Source organism: Antechinus flavipes, chromosome 3 (genome assembly GCF_016432865.1).
Source record: "Antechinus flavipes isolate AdamAnt ecotype Samford, QLD, Australia chromosome 3, AdamAnt_v2, whole genome shotgun sequence".
Taxonomy (NCBI): Eukaryota; Metazoa; Chordata; class Mammalia; order Dasyuromorphia; family Dasyuridae; genus Antechinus; species Antechinus flavipes.
In genome coordinates this window covers 580,251,623-580,268,143 of record NC_067400.1, presented here as the reverse complement: position 1 = coordinate 580,268,143, position 16,521 = coordinate 580,251,623, and the positions used below count along the sequence as shown (strand labels likewise).

The window sequence follows — 16,521 nt, the reverse complement described above, 5'->3', positions numbered from 1 at the left end:
TATTGGGAGAAATAGTATGGAGAACATTTCTCCATTCGCAATGACCTCTCAGATCCCTTCAAGGCTAGCTAAATAAAGACCGTGGATCTGCCTGGATTATCTGTGGCTCTGAGTCAGTCACTGTACTAAGGACTAGAGATGCAAAAAAAAGGCAAAAATAATCCCTGCCTTCAAAGAATTTATAGTCTAATAAGGGAGAAAACTTATTCACAGGTATACACAAGGTATAGAGAGGGTATAGAGGGGAAAGCTTTGCAACTGGGAGAAAAGGGATGGGGTCAAGCAGGAATTATGCTGAGTCTTGAAGGAAGCCAGAGATTCTTAAAGTTGACGTTAGGGAGGGAACATTCGAGGCTTGGAAAACAGCCTGTATAAAGATATGACAATAGCAGATGGAGCTTGTGTTCAAAGAGCAGCAATGTAGGCTAACATTCCTGGAACCATAGTGTTTATGGAAGGGAGTAATGTATAACAAGCCTGAAAAGGTAGAGGGGCCAAGTAGGAAAGGAAAAAGGTTTTAAATGAGAGCAAAACAATTTATATTCAATTAGCCTTTGCAATTTATTGAAGGGAAGGTGGAAGATAATAAGTGTTTATTGTTATATTTTTATTTTATTTATTATTTCTATTATTTTTTATTTCTATTTTTATTTATTACCTTTTTCCTCCTCCTTTTCCTTCTTTTCCTCCTCCCCTTTCTCCTCCTCCTCCTTCTTATTTTTCTTCACAAATATTATCTCATTGTGTTTTATGGAGTAAGACATGATAAGACCTACACTTAAGAAAATTGGTTTAGTAGCTCCATGGAAAGTACTTTTGAGAAGAGAGATTTGTGGCTGAAAACTCATTAGAAAGTTAATAACAGTAGTCCAGGTGAGAGATGTTGAAGGCCTGAACTAGGTAGTAATTACATGAGTGGAGAGAAGGGCAAGTAAGAAATGACAGGATTTGAAAACTGGATGGATATATGGGGTGATTAAAAGTGTGAGGAGTCAGGGGTGACATCAAGTTTGCAAATCTGAGCTACCAGGAGGAGGGTGGTCCCTTCAGCAGTAATTGGGAAGTTCCAAAGAAGCCAGTTAAGTAAGATTTAATATTTTCAGTGTCCCTCTTGATACTGAGGGAAAGTTGGAATATCCAGTGATAGAATCAAAAGAATAAAACTTTTCAGCTGCACATAGGTACTTTATCAAAAAAAAAAAAAAAAAAAAAAGCCTTAAGAGGCTTCTGCTCTAAAAACATGTCTTCAGCAACTTGACGATCTCTCTTGTTCTTGTGTAATACATGAGTGAGAGTGAATAAAAACCTTCCACCTGGGGCTCAAGAGTCCCTAAATATTTTTCTGCAATTACTTGAGCTAGTGTCACATAAATATTTATAGACACTCGAAAAGATAAACTTAAGATGGGCTTTGGAGCAGAGAATGTCAGATTTGCAAAGGATCAAGGTCTCTTCTAGTTCTGACAATCCATGTTCTAAGGCCCCTCCAAAGTCTGACATTCCATGTTCTAAAGGCTCTCCCAGCTCTGAGCTCCTGGGTTCTCAGGGCCCTCCCAGCTCTGACATTTTGTGTTCTAAGAGCCCTCCCAGCTCTGACATCCTAGGTCCTAAGGGCCCTTCCAGCTCTGACAGCCTGTGTCCTGAGGGCTCTCCCAGCTTTGGCATCCTAGGGGCCCATCCAACTCTAAAATTCTGTAATCCTTTGATTTGATTTCTCCAGGCCTTAGTTTCCTAATGGGCAAAATGGAAATCTTCATAGTATCTGGCAGGAATCTTACAGGCCATCTATCGAAGGTCTGCCCAGGGCCACAGGCTCCACTTTCCTCTCAGCTTATTCTGAGATTCTGGGAAGATAATAAATGTTAAAGCTCTTTTGAAAAGCATAGCACTCTTTACAAAAGTGAGGTATTATTGTTATTTTTAGATGGTGGGGAAAGTTTACTTACCTACTCCCTCCCACCCCACCTCTAGGTTGTTAAAATCTGGCCTTGGCATCCTGCAAATAAATTCCTGGCTGTTCTCTTGCAGATCTCGGAGAAGTATGGTTTTCCTGAAGAAAGTATTTACAAAGTCTATAAAAAATGCAAGCGAGGGTAAGTAAGTGCATGCCGGGAAATGCTGGCACCTACTTGTCAACAGCCTTTGGCCTTAACAAGATTGTAAATCACAAGTAGGTCCAGCCCACTGGTGGGACCAAAGACACAAAGTGTTTCCTTGTGTCCAAGTATCTTTGTGCGTGTCCAGCCTAGTCAAGGGTTCTGAGGGGAAAGGCATTGGGGGAAAAGGCCCCATAACTCTCAAGAGAATGGACTACGTGTTCCTCCACCCTCATCCATCATCTGGCAGAAAGAGAAATAGAGTCAGACATTCCAGAGTCAGACTCTGCCAGTCACCACCCATGTAACCTGAGCAATGTTTCTCTGAGCCTCAATTTCCCCACTTGTTAAGTGAGATAACCTTTTAAGTACTGTCTCCTAAAGGACCCTTAGTGTTCTCTCCTTGTACCTCCAAACTATCAAGTTCGTACTGATATATCTATTTTGTACCTCTGTTCTAATATTTTGTATTTTAAGAATAACTTGACTGTTTTTATTTGGTCTTTGTGCTTTCAAATATTTACCTACACTGAAGGGCCAGTTATAGAGCAGGTGCTTACTAAGTACTTGTTGGATTGGATGGCATCCCAGAGGCAATAGTCTATATGCTGAGACTCTTCTCAGCTCTGATATTCTATATTCTAAGGGGCTTTCCAGCTCTGACAGTCTGTGTTCTAAGGGCCCTCCCAGCTCGGATATCCTGGGTTCTAAGGCCCTCCCAGCTCTGACAGCCTGTGTTCTAAGGGCCCTCCCAGCTCAGATATCCTGGGTTCTAAGGCCCTCCCAGCTCTGACAACCTGTGTTCTAAGGGCCCTCCCAGCTCTGAGATCTATTCTGCTTTTCCCCCTTCGTTTTAAGGTTCTGCTTCTGAGTGTATGAAGGACAGGTTTTTATTATCCACATATGCTGAATGCCTCCAGTAGTTTGCCTGGCCAGGATAGTTATTGGAACAAAAGGGTGCCCACAATACACTTTCTCAATCTCAGGGATCACCATTCTATGTAGGCTAGAGCAATTCTAGAAATCACTGGACTGGGACCCTGAACAAGCTACTCTAGGGGAAACAATGAGGAATCATACAGGGAGATAAAAGCGTGTAGAATCTGATCTGTCAAACTGAACCTGAAAGAATTTGGGTAGTAAAAACACCTTACTTGGGTAGTAAACAGACTTAAGGCTGGCTGGGGTGGGGCCTTTGAGATAATGCAGAGCAATCCCCCTCTTTTCAGAGGAGAAAACTGAGATTTAAGTTACATAGGCAGTATGGAAGCACATGAGGAAATTGGACCCCAGGCCCTTTGACTATTGGCAGGTGTTGAAAGTAGATAGAGAGTACTGGCCTTTGAATCTAGCAGACTCGGATGCTAATTCTGCTTCAGATATTTACTAGCTACTGATAGCTAGTAATTTAAACTCTAATCAGCCTCAGTTTTATCTGTGAAATGGACATCATAATAGCACTGACCTCCCAGGACTGTTGTGAGGAGCAAATGAGATAACATATGTAAAGTGTTTAAACTCACAGTTTAAGAAGCTGAGCTGTAGAGTAGCAGAACACAGTAGGTGTTTAATTAGTGCTTTTTAAAAAATACATTGGGGCATCAGCATGAAATGAGAAAATAAACGCAAACTGTTTTGTGAACTTGGAATTACTATCTAAATGTCAGTACAATTTTTATCCCCCTTTTCTGCCTCCCCTGATGGCTTCAGTCAACATCTTCTGTTTTTCTGTTGCAATTCACACACACGGAGCCAGGAGTCTTCCTCCCACCTCCTGTGCACCCACCCCCACCCCATCCACAGCAGGGGTGGGCAGGTTTGATCTCCTCTGAGCCCAGCCGCTGTCTGGGAAGCCACAGTCATTTGTTGCTAAGCCCCAATTTGCAGTCATTATGTGGTGAGTGCTGATTGGGGAAATCATTATTTATGAGTGATTAACAGTAAATAATAGCAAGGGGTTAATTGGAAGCCTTCTCCACCTATCCCCGGTTCTGCCTGGACAATGGCCCGAAACTGAGATCTATCTCCCTAAATCCCTCTCCTGGAGGATTCTCTTATCCCGTCCCCTAGTGCTCCTTCCCCATCCCCCCAGCAGCACTGTACTCTTTTACTTATTAATAGCACCTGGAAGGAGCCCAGGAATTCTGCCTCCAGACAATGTCTGGGCCTTTTCCTTTTAGAGGTTTTGTGAGTCTCCCTTACCTTGCCACCCCCTCCCATAATGTTCCCTGGGCTGGGTCTGGGGGCTGACAAAGGATTGAGGGGGAGGGGCCGGGCAAGGGCCCTAACTACCAGTTTCTTCTTCTGACCAACTCTACAAATGGCAGAGGCCCATCAGACTGACCAGTGAGAGGACATGTTAGAAAATTAAAAACAGTTCAGAGACAGACTAACCCTTTTCCTGCCTACAAAAGCAAATGGGAAAAAAAGGCCAGTTGAGATGGTCTCTATTTTACAGATGAGGAAACTGGGGCTCAAAAGAGGAAGTGCTCTGACCAAAGTTACCTGGCTAATAAGAGATGAGGGAGAGAAATTCAAGATATTCTCTCAATAATTACAGCTCACATTTAAATCATGTTTTAAGATTTATAAACTGTTTTTCATAATAATTGTGGAAAACGAATCTGTGATCTGGAGCTTTATTTGGCAAATGAGGAAACTGAGACCCTCAAAAATTTAAAAATTACACAGCTAGTAACTTTCAAAGATAAGATTGAAAAATAGCTGCTCTGACTCAAGAGTTTCCACTATACTGAATGGTCTCCTGATAAATAACAGTATTACCCCCATTTTGTAGATGAGGAGTTTGAGTTCCTTACTCATGGCTATATAGCTAATAATTATCTAAATCTGAATTTGAGTCTCCTTGAATCCATGTGATATATGTTTGGGGCTTCTTCCCTAGGCCATGCTGTTCGTATAGGAAGAATTATAATTGCTGTACCCGCAGGCAGGAGGCAAGATTTCTTGAGATCTTTTCCAGCTCTACAATGTATGATTCCCTAATGAGCTCATCACCAGAGGCCCTGAGAACGGCTGTCTGTGTGTGTGAATGTGTGTGTGTGTTTTGTTTAGTTAAGTTTCGGTTTTAAACTGGGACTCCCGTGTTCACTGGAGCTGAATCAGAATCTCAGCTCAGCATTCAATGCTGCCTTGCCCCAACAAGCCCAGAGTGACTTTCCCTTGTTTCTTCTCATTTCCCTAACAAAACTCTCATCATTTGGGAGCAGAGTAGGCAGAATCTTTGACTGTCCGCAGTTGGAGGATAAAATGTGGTAGATTTTGGAGAGTTTGAAATGTCTGGAAGTCCAGTTGGGAGCTTCATTCCCTAGTCTGCCACCTGAATGATTGGCAGATTTCTATAATTTTAAATTGAGTGGGGCCTTAGAACATTAAAAGCTTGTAGAGTTGGAAGCTGGTTGGGCTTCACTAAGCTGGAAAGGAAAGGTACTTTGGAAAATCAGATGTCAGAGTTAGGCTAAAATGTCAATGCAAAATATCCCTAGAATGCAGAATTGTGAAAGAGACCTTAGGTCATAGAATTTAAGCTGAATGAGTCCTTGGGCCATAGGATGATAGAGCCAGAAGGGGCCTTTCTGAGAATACAGAATGTCTGAGTTAAGAGGGATTGTAAAGCATGGAACAGCAGAGTTAGAAGGAAGCTTAGAACAGAGAATGCCAGAGGTGGGAGGGACATTTATGCTCAGTGAGTCCATCATGTGCATTTTCATAGGGAATGGGGGACACAGATGTAGAGCTGGGATCTTCTTATCTAGTCCAATGTCACATTTTACAGTTAGGAAAAGCAGTGTCCACAGAGAGGAAACCCTTGCCATTTGTCATCATGATTCATCTCCCTGTCTTCTGGCTAAATTCAGTATTCTCATTATTCCACATACTACACTGGGACTTCTTAAGCTTTTTCCTAGTCTCAACCCCTTTTTTTGCCCCAGAAACTCTTACGTGAACCTGGGTATATAGGTATATAAAATATTTATGTATTTGACTGATAATAAACCACAAGTTCATGATCCCTACATTCAGTTATGTAACCCCATGTGGGGTCATGACCCACAATTTAAGAAACTGCACTATACCAGTTTTTCCATCTTTCCCTCTAAATAGAATACAATTACAGTTCTTGACTAGCTACTAGGATAGACTTGGAGAATATCTCTTGGAAGTTCTACTGAGGCAGAAACACCTTTCCCAGCTTATAAGAATTTCTACCCTTACTTCAAAAGTGCCCCTGATTAGGTTGCTTCAAATGAGCAGATTAGGAAATATATCCCCCTAGAAATGCTTTTCTGAAGAGGCTAGGCTGATTCCCCACCCTTCTCTGGGCCCAGTCCTCTCTGTAATCTGATGAACAGGAAATTCTAATAAATGGCCAAGTTTATTTTCATAAAGCTACATAGCGAGTCCTCTGGACAAAGAGAGATATCATCAGCCTTGCAAGCATCACTGAGTGCTTGGAAGATTAACTAATACATTGTTTTTGCTGGCCCCTGGCCAGGTTTTTAATGTGAAGTGAGACAGATAGGAGGGTAAAAATGACAGTCAGGTCACATTATGTTTGCTGTTGCTTTAGATGCTGGGGTATTCATACTTCTCATCTCCCAGCTAAAAAGACCAGAATCACATTGCTTTCAGAAGCTAAATAATATGAGATGGGAGGGAGAATGAAACTACAACCAATTGTCTTCTTCTGGGGTTCCCCTCTGGCTGGGAAGGGCCAGGTTGGAGGTGGAGAGGGAGAAGGTTAGAGAGGCAAGGTTTACCCTTAACAAGGAAGTCTTGGCAGGAAGGAATAAGCATAACTCCTAATACTGGGACCCTCTATAATTCACAGGGAGGCAAAGTGGTACAATGGAAAGACCAGTTAGTTTGGGACTCACAGGACCCAAGTTTAGAGAACTTCTGTTTTCTAGGACTTCTTTGAACGTGGGCAACTCTTGCCTTGGCCTGTTTCCACATCTATAAAATGATGACTTTGAATTAACTAGATGGTCTCCAAGGTTCCTTTCAGTTTTAGCTCAGAGATCCTGAGCTGCCATTATGAATCTATGAAATCAGAAACAATAATCCTTAGCTTTTTCATCTGGAAACTGATAGGGTTAGACTGGCTGGTCTCTGAGGTAGCTGACAGTCGAGATCTAAGATCCCTTAATTCAATAACTTTCACTTCAGTATTCTTGCTGCTATGACACTGCAGAGAAAGAAGCTCACTTTGGCCAAAGGGATCAAAGGCTTTGAATTTGACTAGGTCCCAGAGGATCTCCTTTGGTTTTCCACTCCCCCAAGAAGAACAAAACAAAGGGTTCTCTGTGAAATTGACTGGGGAATAAATCTAAGTCTGAATCCAGGAAAGAAACGGCTCTAATTAATTGGCAATGATCAACCAGGATGCCCATGGCTCTGTGAGCATTCTAATCCCAAGTAGAAATGTTCAACCCAGAGAATAATGGCTTTGTTGATACTGTCAAAGATAGTCCTATGAAGGACTCCTCAATCCCCAAGGCTCCATGGTTTGTTTAATGACTGCTTGGAATTGAGAAGAAATTTCCTTCCTTAATGCTCACCAGGACAACCTGATTCATCCTACTCATCCTCAGACCAAGATCGTCTAGTGTTTAGGTATAGCATTGATTCTGATTGGGAGCCAAGGGAAGAGAAAGATCTGTGCCACACAGAATAGTACTTAGTGGCAGAACAGATAAAATGAGTTTCAAGCCTCCAGTTGGCCAATAAAGTAGCTTGTGATCTGAAATTAGGCATTTAACCTTAGTTCTTCATCTATGAAATGGAGATAACAACATAGGTATGATCTGCCTCCTTGAGAGAAGCAAAGCCATATGGGAGCTATTATAATTTTCTAAGGTCCTCTTCCACCTGTTTCACTTTCATCTCCAAAATTCTGCATTCTGAGATCCTCTGCAGATTTGATATGCTATGTTCCAAAATTTTTCCAAGCTCTGATAATTTAATGTTCTAAGAGCCCTTCTAGTGCTGACATTTCTGTGTTCTAAGGTCCCTCCCTAAGGTTCTAAGATCCTTCATTCAATGCCTCTACAAATTGTTAGGTTATGACAGTTGTGCTCAGTAGTCAGACAAATACCTGATAAGATCCCAGGAATGGAGTGAAATATTTGATGTATTCATTGGGAGAGGCAGAATTTTTACTCTTAAGAACCTATGGGATTCATCTTGAATTCTCTGGTTACTCCCAGTTTTAGGCCCCTTTACAGTCCTAGAACCTTGATGCTGAGGTCATTCCATCTTCAGGATCTGCTCATCTTCTCATGTTTTCCTTTCCAGGATCTTGGTGAACATGGACAACAACATCATCCAGCACTACAGTAACCACGTGGCCTTCCTGCTCGACATGGGAGAACTCGATGGCAAAATTCAGATCATCCTCAAGGAGCTATAGGGCCCCAGCGTTCCGCTGCCCTTGGACCTATGGGCCTACATTTGACTCGCAGAGCCAGAACGTAGCCCTAAAAGCCTGACACAACCTTTTTCTATGCCTCAGTGTTCTCCCTTACTTGAATGCACTCAACTGGGAGAGAAGATGCTCAGTCTTCAGAAGCAGCCTTTGCAGCTCCCAAGAGAAGGCTTTGCCCCTTTGGGGAGCCGCTCTGTCTTTGATTCCAGAGACAGCTGCCATCCCAGCCTTCAGACTATTCCCTACTCCATTCTTGAGAACAGATCCTTCTTGCTTCTTGCACTGGGGGCTGCCCTGTTGTGCTCAACGGTCAGACATTTTGATTGGGATATTGGTGGTCTTGCCTTCCAAGGCCGCTCTTCTGGCATCTCCCATTTCCAGACAGAAGAAACAGGGAGGCAGATGGGGAAATTTCATTCATGCAAGAAAAAGACATTTGAAGCCAGACCAGCCACATGAGGCCATATATTCCCCACTCATTTCCCTAATCAAAGTATAACTGGTTTTGCTCTTTAAAGAGGCTATAACGGAATTCCCGAGTTATTATTTGCTATTGTGTCATTCTCTGATGCCTTGGTCACTCATTATCTGGTCATCTTGCTACTTTGCTACTCTCTGATACCCCGTTCTAAACTGAGGCCATGCTGCTGTTTGATATTGTTGCAATTCATCTCTCTTACAATCTGACACCTTCTTGTTATTGTCATTGTTCAGGTCTGTTACTAGAGAGGTTATTTGAGGTTATGTTACTACCAGACACCAAGTTCAGTCGTGCATTTGTGTATTTTATAGGTTCGCATTCCACTGCATGATGTTATCCAGTCATTACTAGAGCCAGCTTTACAATCCATTTGAGGTCATACTCCTTCCTTGGTACCATGTTGCTATATAGCATGATATCAGTACTGGAAGTCAAGTTGCCATTGTTTCATAAGTTGCTATTTGATTCTAGTTTACTAGTTGATGCTGCATTGTTTGAAACTATGCTACTACTCATAGTGACATACAATGTCATTTCTTGCTACTGTGTCACTCTGATGCTAGGATCATTAATTATCTGGTTAATCTTGTTACTTTGCTGTTTTGTTACTCCATGATACCACATTTTTAACTGAGAACATGCTGCTGTTTGATATTGTTGCAATTCATCATTGTTACAATATGATACCTTGTTGCTAATGTTATTGTTTGGGTTATTACTAGAGATATAAAGTCTGTTTTACAGTCACCAAGTTTAATTATGATGCATTTGTCTTCTTAGTAGGTTCTCATTCCATTGTGTCTCGTTTACCCGGTTACCACTGGAGATATCATTACAACTTATTCCTTCTGTTTGAGATCATATTTTTCCCTCGAGACATTGATACAATGGTGTTACCAGTGAATATCAAGTTAGTGTTGCTTGATAACTTTTGATTGTTGTTTTGATAAGAGGCTACCAGTTGATCTATACTGATAATATTTGATGCAAGGGTACTACTACTTGATACCACATTGTTTGAAACTATGTTACTGGTCACGTAACATAAAACGTCATTTGCTGCCATATTTTATTGGATACTGTTGTTGTATACCAATGTTAATGTTAATATGTGATACATTTCCTGAGTATACTTTTGTCTGTTTTATATATATATATAAAATATAAATATGTATTGTATATATATATGCAACATTTTATATTTTTCATGGGGACATTTTTATCATTTCAAACAATGTGTTATTTCACATTTCTTGGATTTTTTTAAATGTTTTGTTTTGTATTAGTATGTCATTTATTAATAAAGGATTGACTACATGACACACCAGATTTGAATGACTTCCTTTTGTAAATGTCTCCAGAAATCAGAGTCAAATAGATCAGTTTCATTTGACTAAACTTTCTTTCTCTCAATCTCTGTGTTTGTGTGTCTTTCTGTCTCTCTCCAACCCATAAATGTTTTGAGGACTGATAGAGAAGTATCTGGAATGGTCAGAACAGAAATGTCATATAAAAGGAGATCTGAGGACTTAGGATTTCTATTTTATCTGAACCTTATATATAAAGAGGATATTGATTGTAGCTTTGAAGCATTTTTTACAAAATATATTCACCTCTGGTTCTAACAGAAACTTTGTGACAAAGGCAAGGAAAAGACTATCATCTCCATTTCACAAATGAAGAAACAGAGGTCTAGAAAAATGAAGTCTCAACTCACATTTCTATAGAATCTTAAATTCTATCAATCACTTTCTATGCAATAATGGTGGAAGGTAGGCAATATAAAATCTCCATTTCACAGATGAGGAAACTGAAGCTGAGCAAGGGATCTGCCCTTGGTCATACAATTTGTAAGTGGTCAAGACAATTTGAATGCAGGTTTCCTAACTTCAGCTCCATTGCTCTATCTACTATACTGCATAGCCTCTCCAAGCACCATAGTCCAAAGTCTTGCCTATATAGCTTTAAGAACCCTGTATAGGGCAGAAAGCATGGAAGAGAGAAAGTCAGGGGGTCTGGATTCAAATCCCATTGCTGGGTTTTGCAGTATGACAGAACTTTCTTTCCCTGGATGCTTTTTTCCTCATCTGAAAAATTAAAGTGGTAAACTAATGATCTTGAATTTTAACTTTGAGTTGTTATAGGATTTAACACTGAAAGAAACCTTAGAAATGTTCTGGTCCAACTCTCTTATTTCACAGATGGGGAAATGGAAATCCAGAGAAGTATCTTTGCCCAAGTATATTTCAAATTCTTTCAGACTGGGTGCAAAGGTTTATAACAATGAACGACCTTTGTCACAGTAGCAAAAACATTGGCCTTGCAGGTGGGAAGACTTGGATTCAAATGCTGTATTTAACATTTCCTAGTTCTGTGACTCTGAGCAAATCCTTTAATCTCTCAGCCTCAGTTTCCTCATTTGAAAAATGAGGGTGACACTTATTCCTTAAAACTGTATATATTCACACATATCCACAAATATGTGTATATATAAATGTGTATATACATGTATGTACATATACGTATATAGATATTTTTGTGCTTCCTTCCTATCTCCAAGCATTAGTAATGCACATCCTTTGAGAGATATACGAAGAAACTCTACTGAGGGGAGATCAAGCTGAGAAGGAGAAAGAATTACCCAGATCAAGGGCACTGAGTCATCTATGGGGCTCACAAAGTCTGCTCTGAGTAACTGAATGACAGAGATTTCCCTCCCTGGAGGGAAGACAAGACAAAACAGAAAGAAACAGAAAGGGCTTGCAGGAAAACAGCAGATGATGGCCTGAAAAAGTTAGTGACTTGGGAGCTGAGAGACCTGAATTCCTGGGCCAGCTCTGCCACTCAGTCTTTGTGGGTAATTGAGGGTAAGTGATGGACGGCAAGGTCTAGCATCTTCTGCAAAATGGGGAATAATGATACCCACCCATCCTTTTTTACAGAGATTTTTGCAAGGGTCAAATAAGACCCCAGGTGTGACAACAATCACTGTCCAGATGGGTATTGTTCTTCCTATATCGGGACTACCTCATTGAAGACAAGAAAGGAGATAGGACAGATTTATGACCTAGACAGAAAGAAAAGACATCTCTAATGTAAAAGGCAAAATCTCTAAGGGCAAAATCCTCCTTTTCTTTCAGTTATACAGAGCTCGGTGCCATATCCACTATTGTTTAGGGGAAGTCAGAGTTTCAAGAAATTTACCTCTAAAACTGTAAAATATTAAAACTAAAAGAAGTCTTAGAACACAGAGCTGGGAGGGATCTTAGGACCTAGAATATTAGACCTGGAAGGTATATTAGAACAAAGAATGTTAAGCGCTAAAGAGATGCTTAAAGTAGACTTTGAGTTAGCATCTTAGCATATAAAGGGTAAATGGCAAACTAACAGAACTAGAAAGAACAATAGAACTAAGAATATTAAAGCTGGAAGCTTAAAATGGGGGCATATAATATAGGAAATGAAATTTCTCAGAGATCATCTAGTCCTACTCCTGGAAATAGGAATCTATCACAGCATCTCTGACAGATGGTAATTCAGCTCTCTCTTCTGAATTATTGAATAATTTCAATAAGAACTTCCTACTTATTAAGATTCTAGTTTTTCTAAGTTCTGTATAGTAAGCAGAAGTCCACCTGCTTGTGATTTCCACCATTTGTTCTAGTTCTCCCATCTGGGCCTATGTAGAGTAACCCTGTGATGACTCTTCAATTACTTGAACTCAGATAACATAACCCCATTAAGTCTTCTTTCAGGGCCAACTAGGTGGCACAGTAGATGGAGCACTGAAACTGGAGTAGCAAGATCTCAGTTCAAATTTGATCTCAGATATTCTCTATTTGTGTGACTCTGGGCAACTGTATTTACCTCAGTTTTCTCATCTGTAAAATGTGCTAGAGAAGTAAATGGCAAATTGTTGCAGCATCTTTGCCAAGAAAACCTCAAGTGGAGTCACAAAAAGTTGAACACGACTGAAACTGAACTGTAGTAGAAACTGCCACATAAAGAGGCAGAGAAGGAATCATAGCTTCAGAGTTAGAAGTGAAAACAGAGGCTAGTCCAACCCTCTCTTTTTATAGAGAAGGAATCTCAAGGCCTAGCATGTTGACTTGAATAGGGTCACTGGCAGGACCAGGTTTCAAATCCAGGTCCTCTGAAGCCCTACTCAATGCACTATCCCCTGTACCACACAGTTCTCCAAGAGACTGAAAATAAATTCCTGCATCTCATTTCTAGAAGGAAACCCAGCTATTGTGTATATGGGCTCCAGCTGGCCTCCTGGTTATAACTGAAATCACGCACAATTGGTTGGTTGTTGTCCTTTGTTCTCTAAGAGAACATCACTGTTAGAGTCGGGGTACAGTGTGTCCAACTATGGTTGATAGCTCAGAATGCTCTGCTACAGGTCAGACACAAATAGTCCAGGTGAACAATTGGAGCGGCTTCTCTAACTGCACATCTCTGAGCTGATTCATTTTTGCTTTGCTCATAGGGCACAGTATTTTCTCTGATGAGGCCACACCATGCTGAGTGGTACTGTGCCAGTATCTCCTGTGTCATATAATCGATTCCAAGTTCTTAAGAGATACTTTTGAGTGTCCTTGTATCACTTTTTCTTTTTTTTTCTTTTTTTTTTTTTAATTTTTTAATTTTTTTTTAACTTTTTATTGACAGAACCCATGCCAGGGTAATTTTTTACAGCATTATCCCTTGCACTCACTTCTGTTCTGATTTTTCCCCTCCTTCCCTCCACCCCCTCTCCCAAAGGTAAGCAGTCCTTTACATGTTGAATAGATTACAGTGTATCCTAGATATAATATAGGTGTGCAGAACCGAACAGTTTTCTTGTTGCACAGGGAGAATTGGGTTCAGAAGGTAGAAATAACCCGGGAAGAAAAACAGAAATGCAAGCAATTTATATTCATTTCCCAATGTTCTTTCTTTGGGTGTAGCTGCTTCTGTCCATCCTTAATCAATTGAAACTGAGTTAGGTCTCTTTATTGAAAAGATCCACTTCCATCAGAATACATCCTCATACAGTATTGTTGTTGAAGTATATAATCTCCTGGTTCTGCTCATTTCACTTAGCATCAGTTCATGTAAGTCTCGCCAGTCCTCTCTGTAGTCATCCTGCTGGTCGTTTCTTACAGAACAATAATATTCACTTTTTCTGATGACCTTGTGAGGGCTTGCATCTCATTTCTAGAAGGAAACCCAACTATTCTGTCTATGGGCTCCAGTTGATCTTCTGGATTATAACTGAGATCCACACAGGGAGCTCTTCTATCTTTATTCCCTAGTTACTCTCTGTGCCCCTGGACTGACCTTTCCCAAAGCCCTGCCCCTCCAAATGGACAACGGGCCTGCCTAGGGGGTCAGATCACTTTATCTCTGTTCTTAATGACTATCACCTGCATCTGCATTCACTCAGGGGAAATTCTGCTGTTGCCTCTTGTCTGGCTGAGTGCTGGCCCCAAATTCCCCAAAGCCAGAGGAACTGACAAAGGCTATGGGTGTTTTATCCACTCTGCAAATCTCTTAGGACAAAGAAAAGAGCCTTTCCTTCAAAAATCTCCCCAAAGCTTATATCCCAAAAAGATCTCAAAGGAGGGAAAGGGACCACATGTGCAAAAATGTTTGTAGCAGCTCTTTTTATAGTGGTAAGAAACTGGAAACTGAATAGATACCCATCAGCTGGGGAATGGCTGAATAAGTTACGGTATATAAATGCTATGGAATATTATTGTTTTGTAAGAATATGATCAGATATTGTATTAGAAATGCTAGCTTTGGCAATGAGTTGAGAAAGAGATTAAAGGAATCCGAATAGGCAATGAGGAAACCAAATTATCACTCTATGCTGATAATATGACAGTATACTTAGAGAACCCCAGAGATTCTACTAAAAAGTTATTAGAAATAATCCACACCTTTAGCAAAGTTGCAGGATATAAAATAAACCCACATAAGTCATCAGCATTCTTATATATCACTAACAAAACCTAACAGAGTTACAAAGTGAAATTCCATTTAAAGTAATACTGATTGTATAAAATATTTAGGAATCTATCTGCCAAGGGAAAATCAGAAACTTTATGAGCAAAACTACAAAACACTTTCCACACAAATTAAGTCTGATCTAACCAACTGGAAAAGTATTAAATGCTCTTGGATTGGGCGAGTAAATATAAAGATGACAATACTACCTAAATTAATCTATTTATTTAGCACTATACCAATCAGACTCCCAAAAAACTATTTTAATGACCTAGAAAAAATAACAACTAAGTTCATATGGAAAAACAAAAAGTCAAGAATTTCAAGGGAATTAATGAAAAAAAAAATCAAATGAAGATGGCCTAGCTGTACCAGATCTAAAATTATATTATAAAGCAGCAGTCACCAAAATCATTTGGTATTGGCTAAGAAATAGATTAGTTGATCAGTGGTTAGGTTCAAAGGACAAAACAATCAATAACTTTAATACTCTAGTGTTTGACAAACCCAAAGACCCCACTTATTGGGATAAGAACTCACTATTTGACAAAAACTGCTGGGAAAATTGGAAATTAATATGGCAGAAACTAGGCATTAACCCACACTTACCACCATACACCAAAATAAGGTCAAAATGGGTTCATGACCTAGGCATAAAGAATGAGATTATAAATAAATTGGAAGAACATAGGATAGTTTACCTCTCAGACCTGTGGAAGAAGAAGGAATTTATGACCAAAGAAGAACTAGAGATCATTATTGATTACAAAATATAAAATGTTGATTATATCAAATTGAAAAGTTTTATACAAACAAAACTAATGCAGACAAGATTAGAAGGGAAGCCATAAACTGGGAAAACATTTTTATAGTTAAAGGTTCTGATAAAGGCCTCATTTCCAAAATATATAGAGAATTGACTCTAATTTATAAGAAATCAAGCTATTCTCCAATTGATAAATGGTCAAAGGATATGAACAGACAATTCTCAGATGAAGAAATTGAAACTATTTCTAGCCATATGAAAAGATGCTCCAACTCATTATTAATCAGAGAAATGCAAATTAAGACAACTCTGAGATACCATTAAACACCTGTCATATTGGCTAGAATGACAGGGAAAGATAATGGGGAATGTTGGAGGGGATGTGGGAAAACAGGGACACTGATACATTGTTGGTGGAATTGTGAACACATCCAGCCATTCTGGAGAGCAATTTGGAACTATGCTCAAAAAGTTATCAAACTGTGCAAACCCTTTGATCTAGCAGTGTTTCTACTGGGCTTATATCCCAAAGAGATACTAAAGAAGGGAAAGGGACCTGTATGTGCCAAAATGGTTGTGGCAGCCCTGTTTGTAGTGGCTAGAAGCTGGAAAATGAATGGATGCCCATCAATTGGAGAATGATTGGGTAAATTGTGGTATATAAATGTTATGGAATATTATTGTTTTGTAAGAAATGACCAGCAGATCTTCTGAATCCAATTCTCCCTGTGCA

At 40.0% G+C, this 16,521-nt stretch overlaps 1 protein-coding gene across 1 annotated transcript in view; it reads left to right on the top strand.

Moving 5' to 3' along the window:
* GRHL3 (grainyhead like transcription factor 3) overlaps positions 1–10,333 on the top strand; it is a 31,215-nt gene extending 20,882 nt beyond the window's left edge. The window contains exons 14-15 of the mRNA XM_051988227.1: positions 2,029–2,093; positions 8,415–10,333. Of these exons, the coding sequence (XP_051844187.1) occupies positions 2,029–2,093; positions 8,415–8,529 (180 nt within the window). The 3' untranslated portion in view covers positions 8,530–10,333. The remainder of the gene's footprint in view (positions 1–2,028; positions 2,094–8,414) is intronic.
* Positions 10,334–16,521: the final 6,188 nt, after the last annotated feature.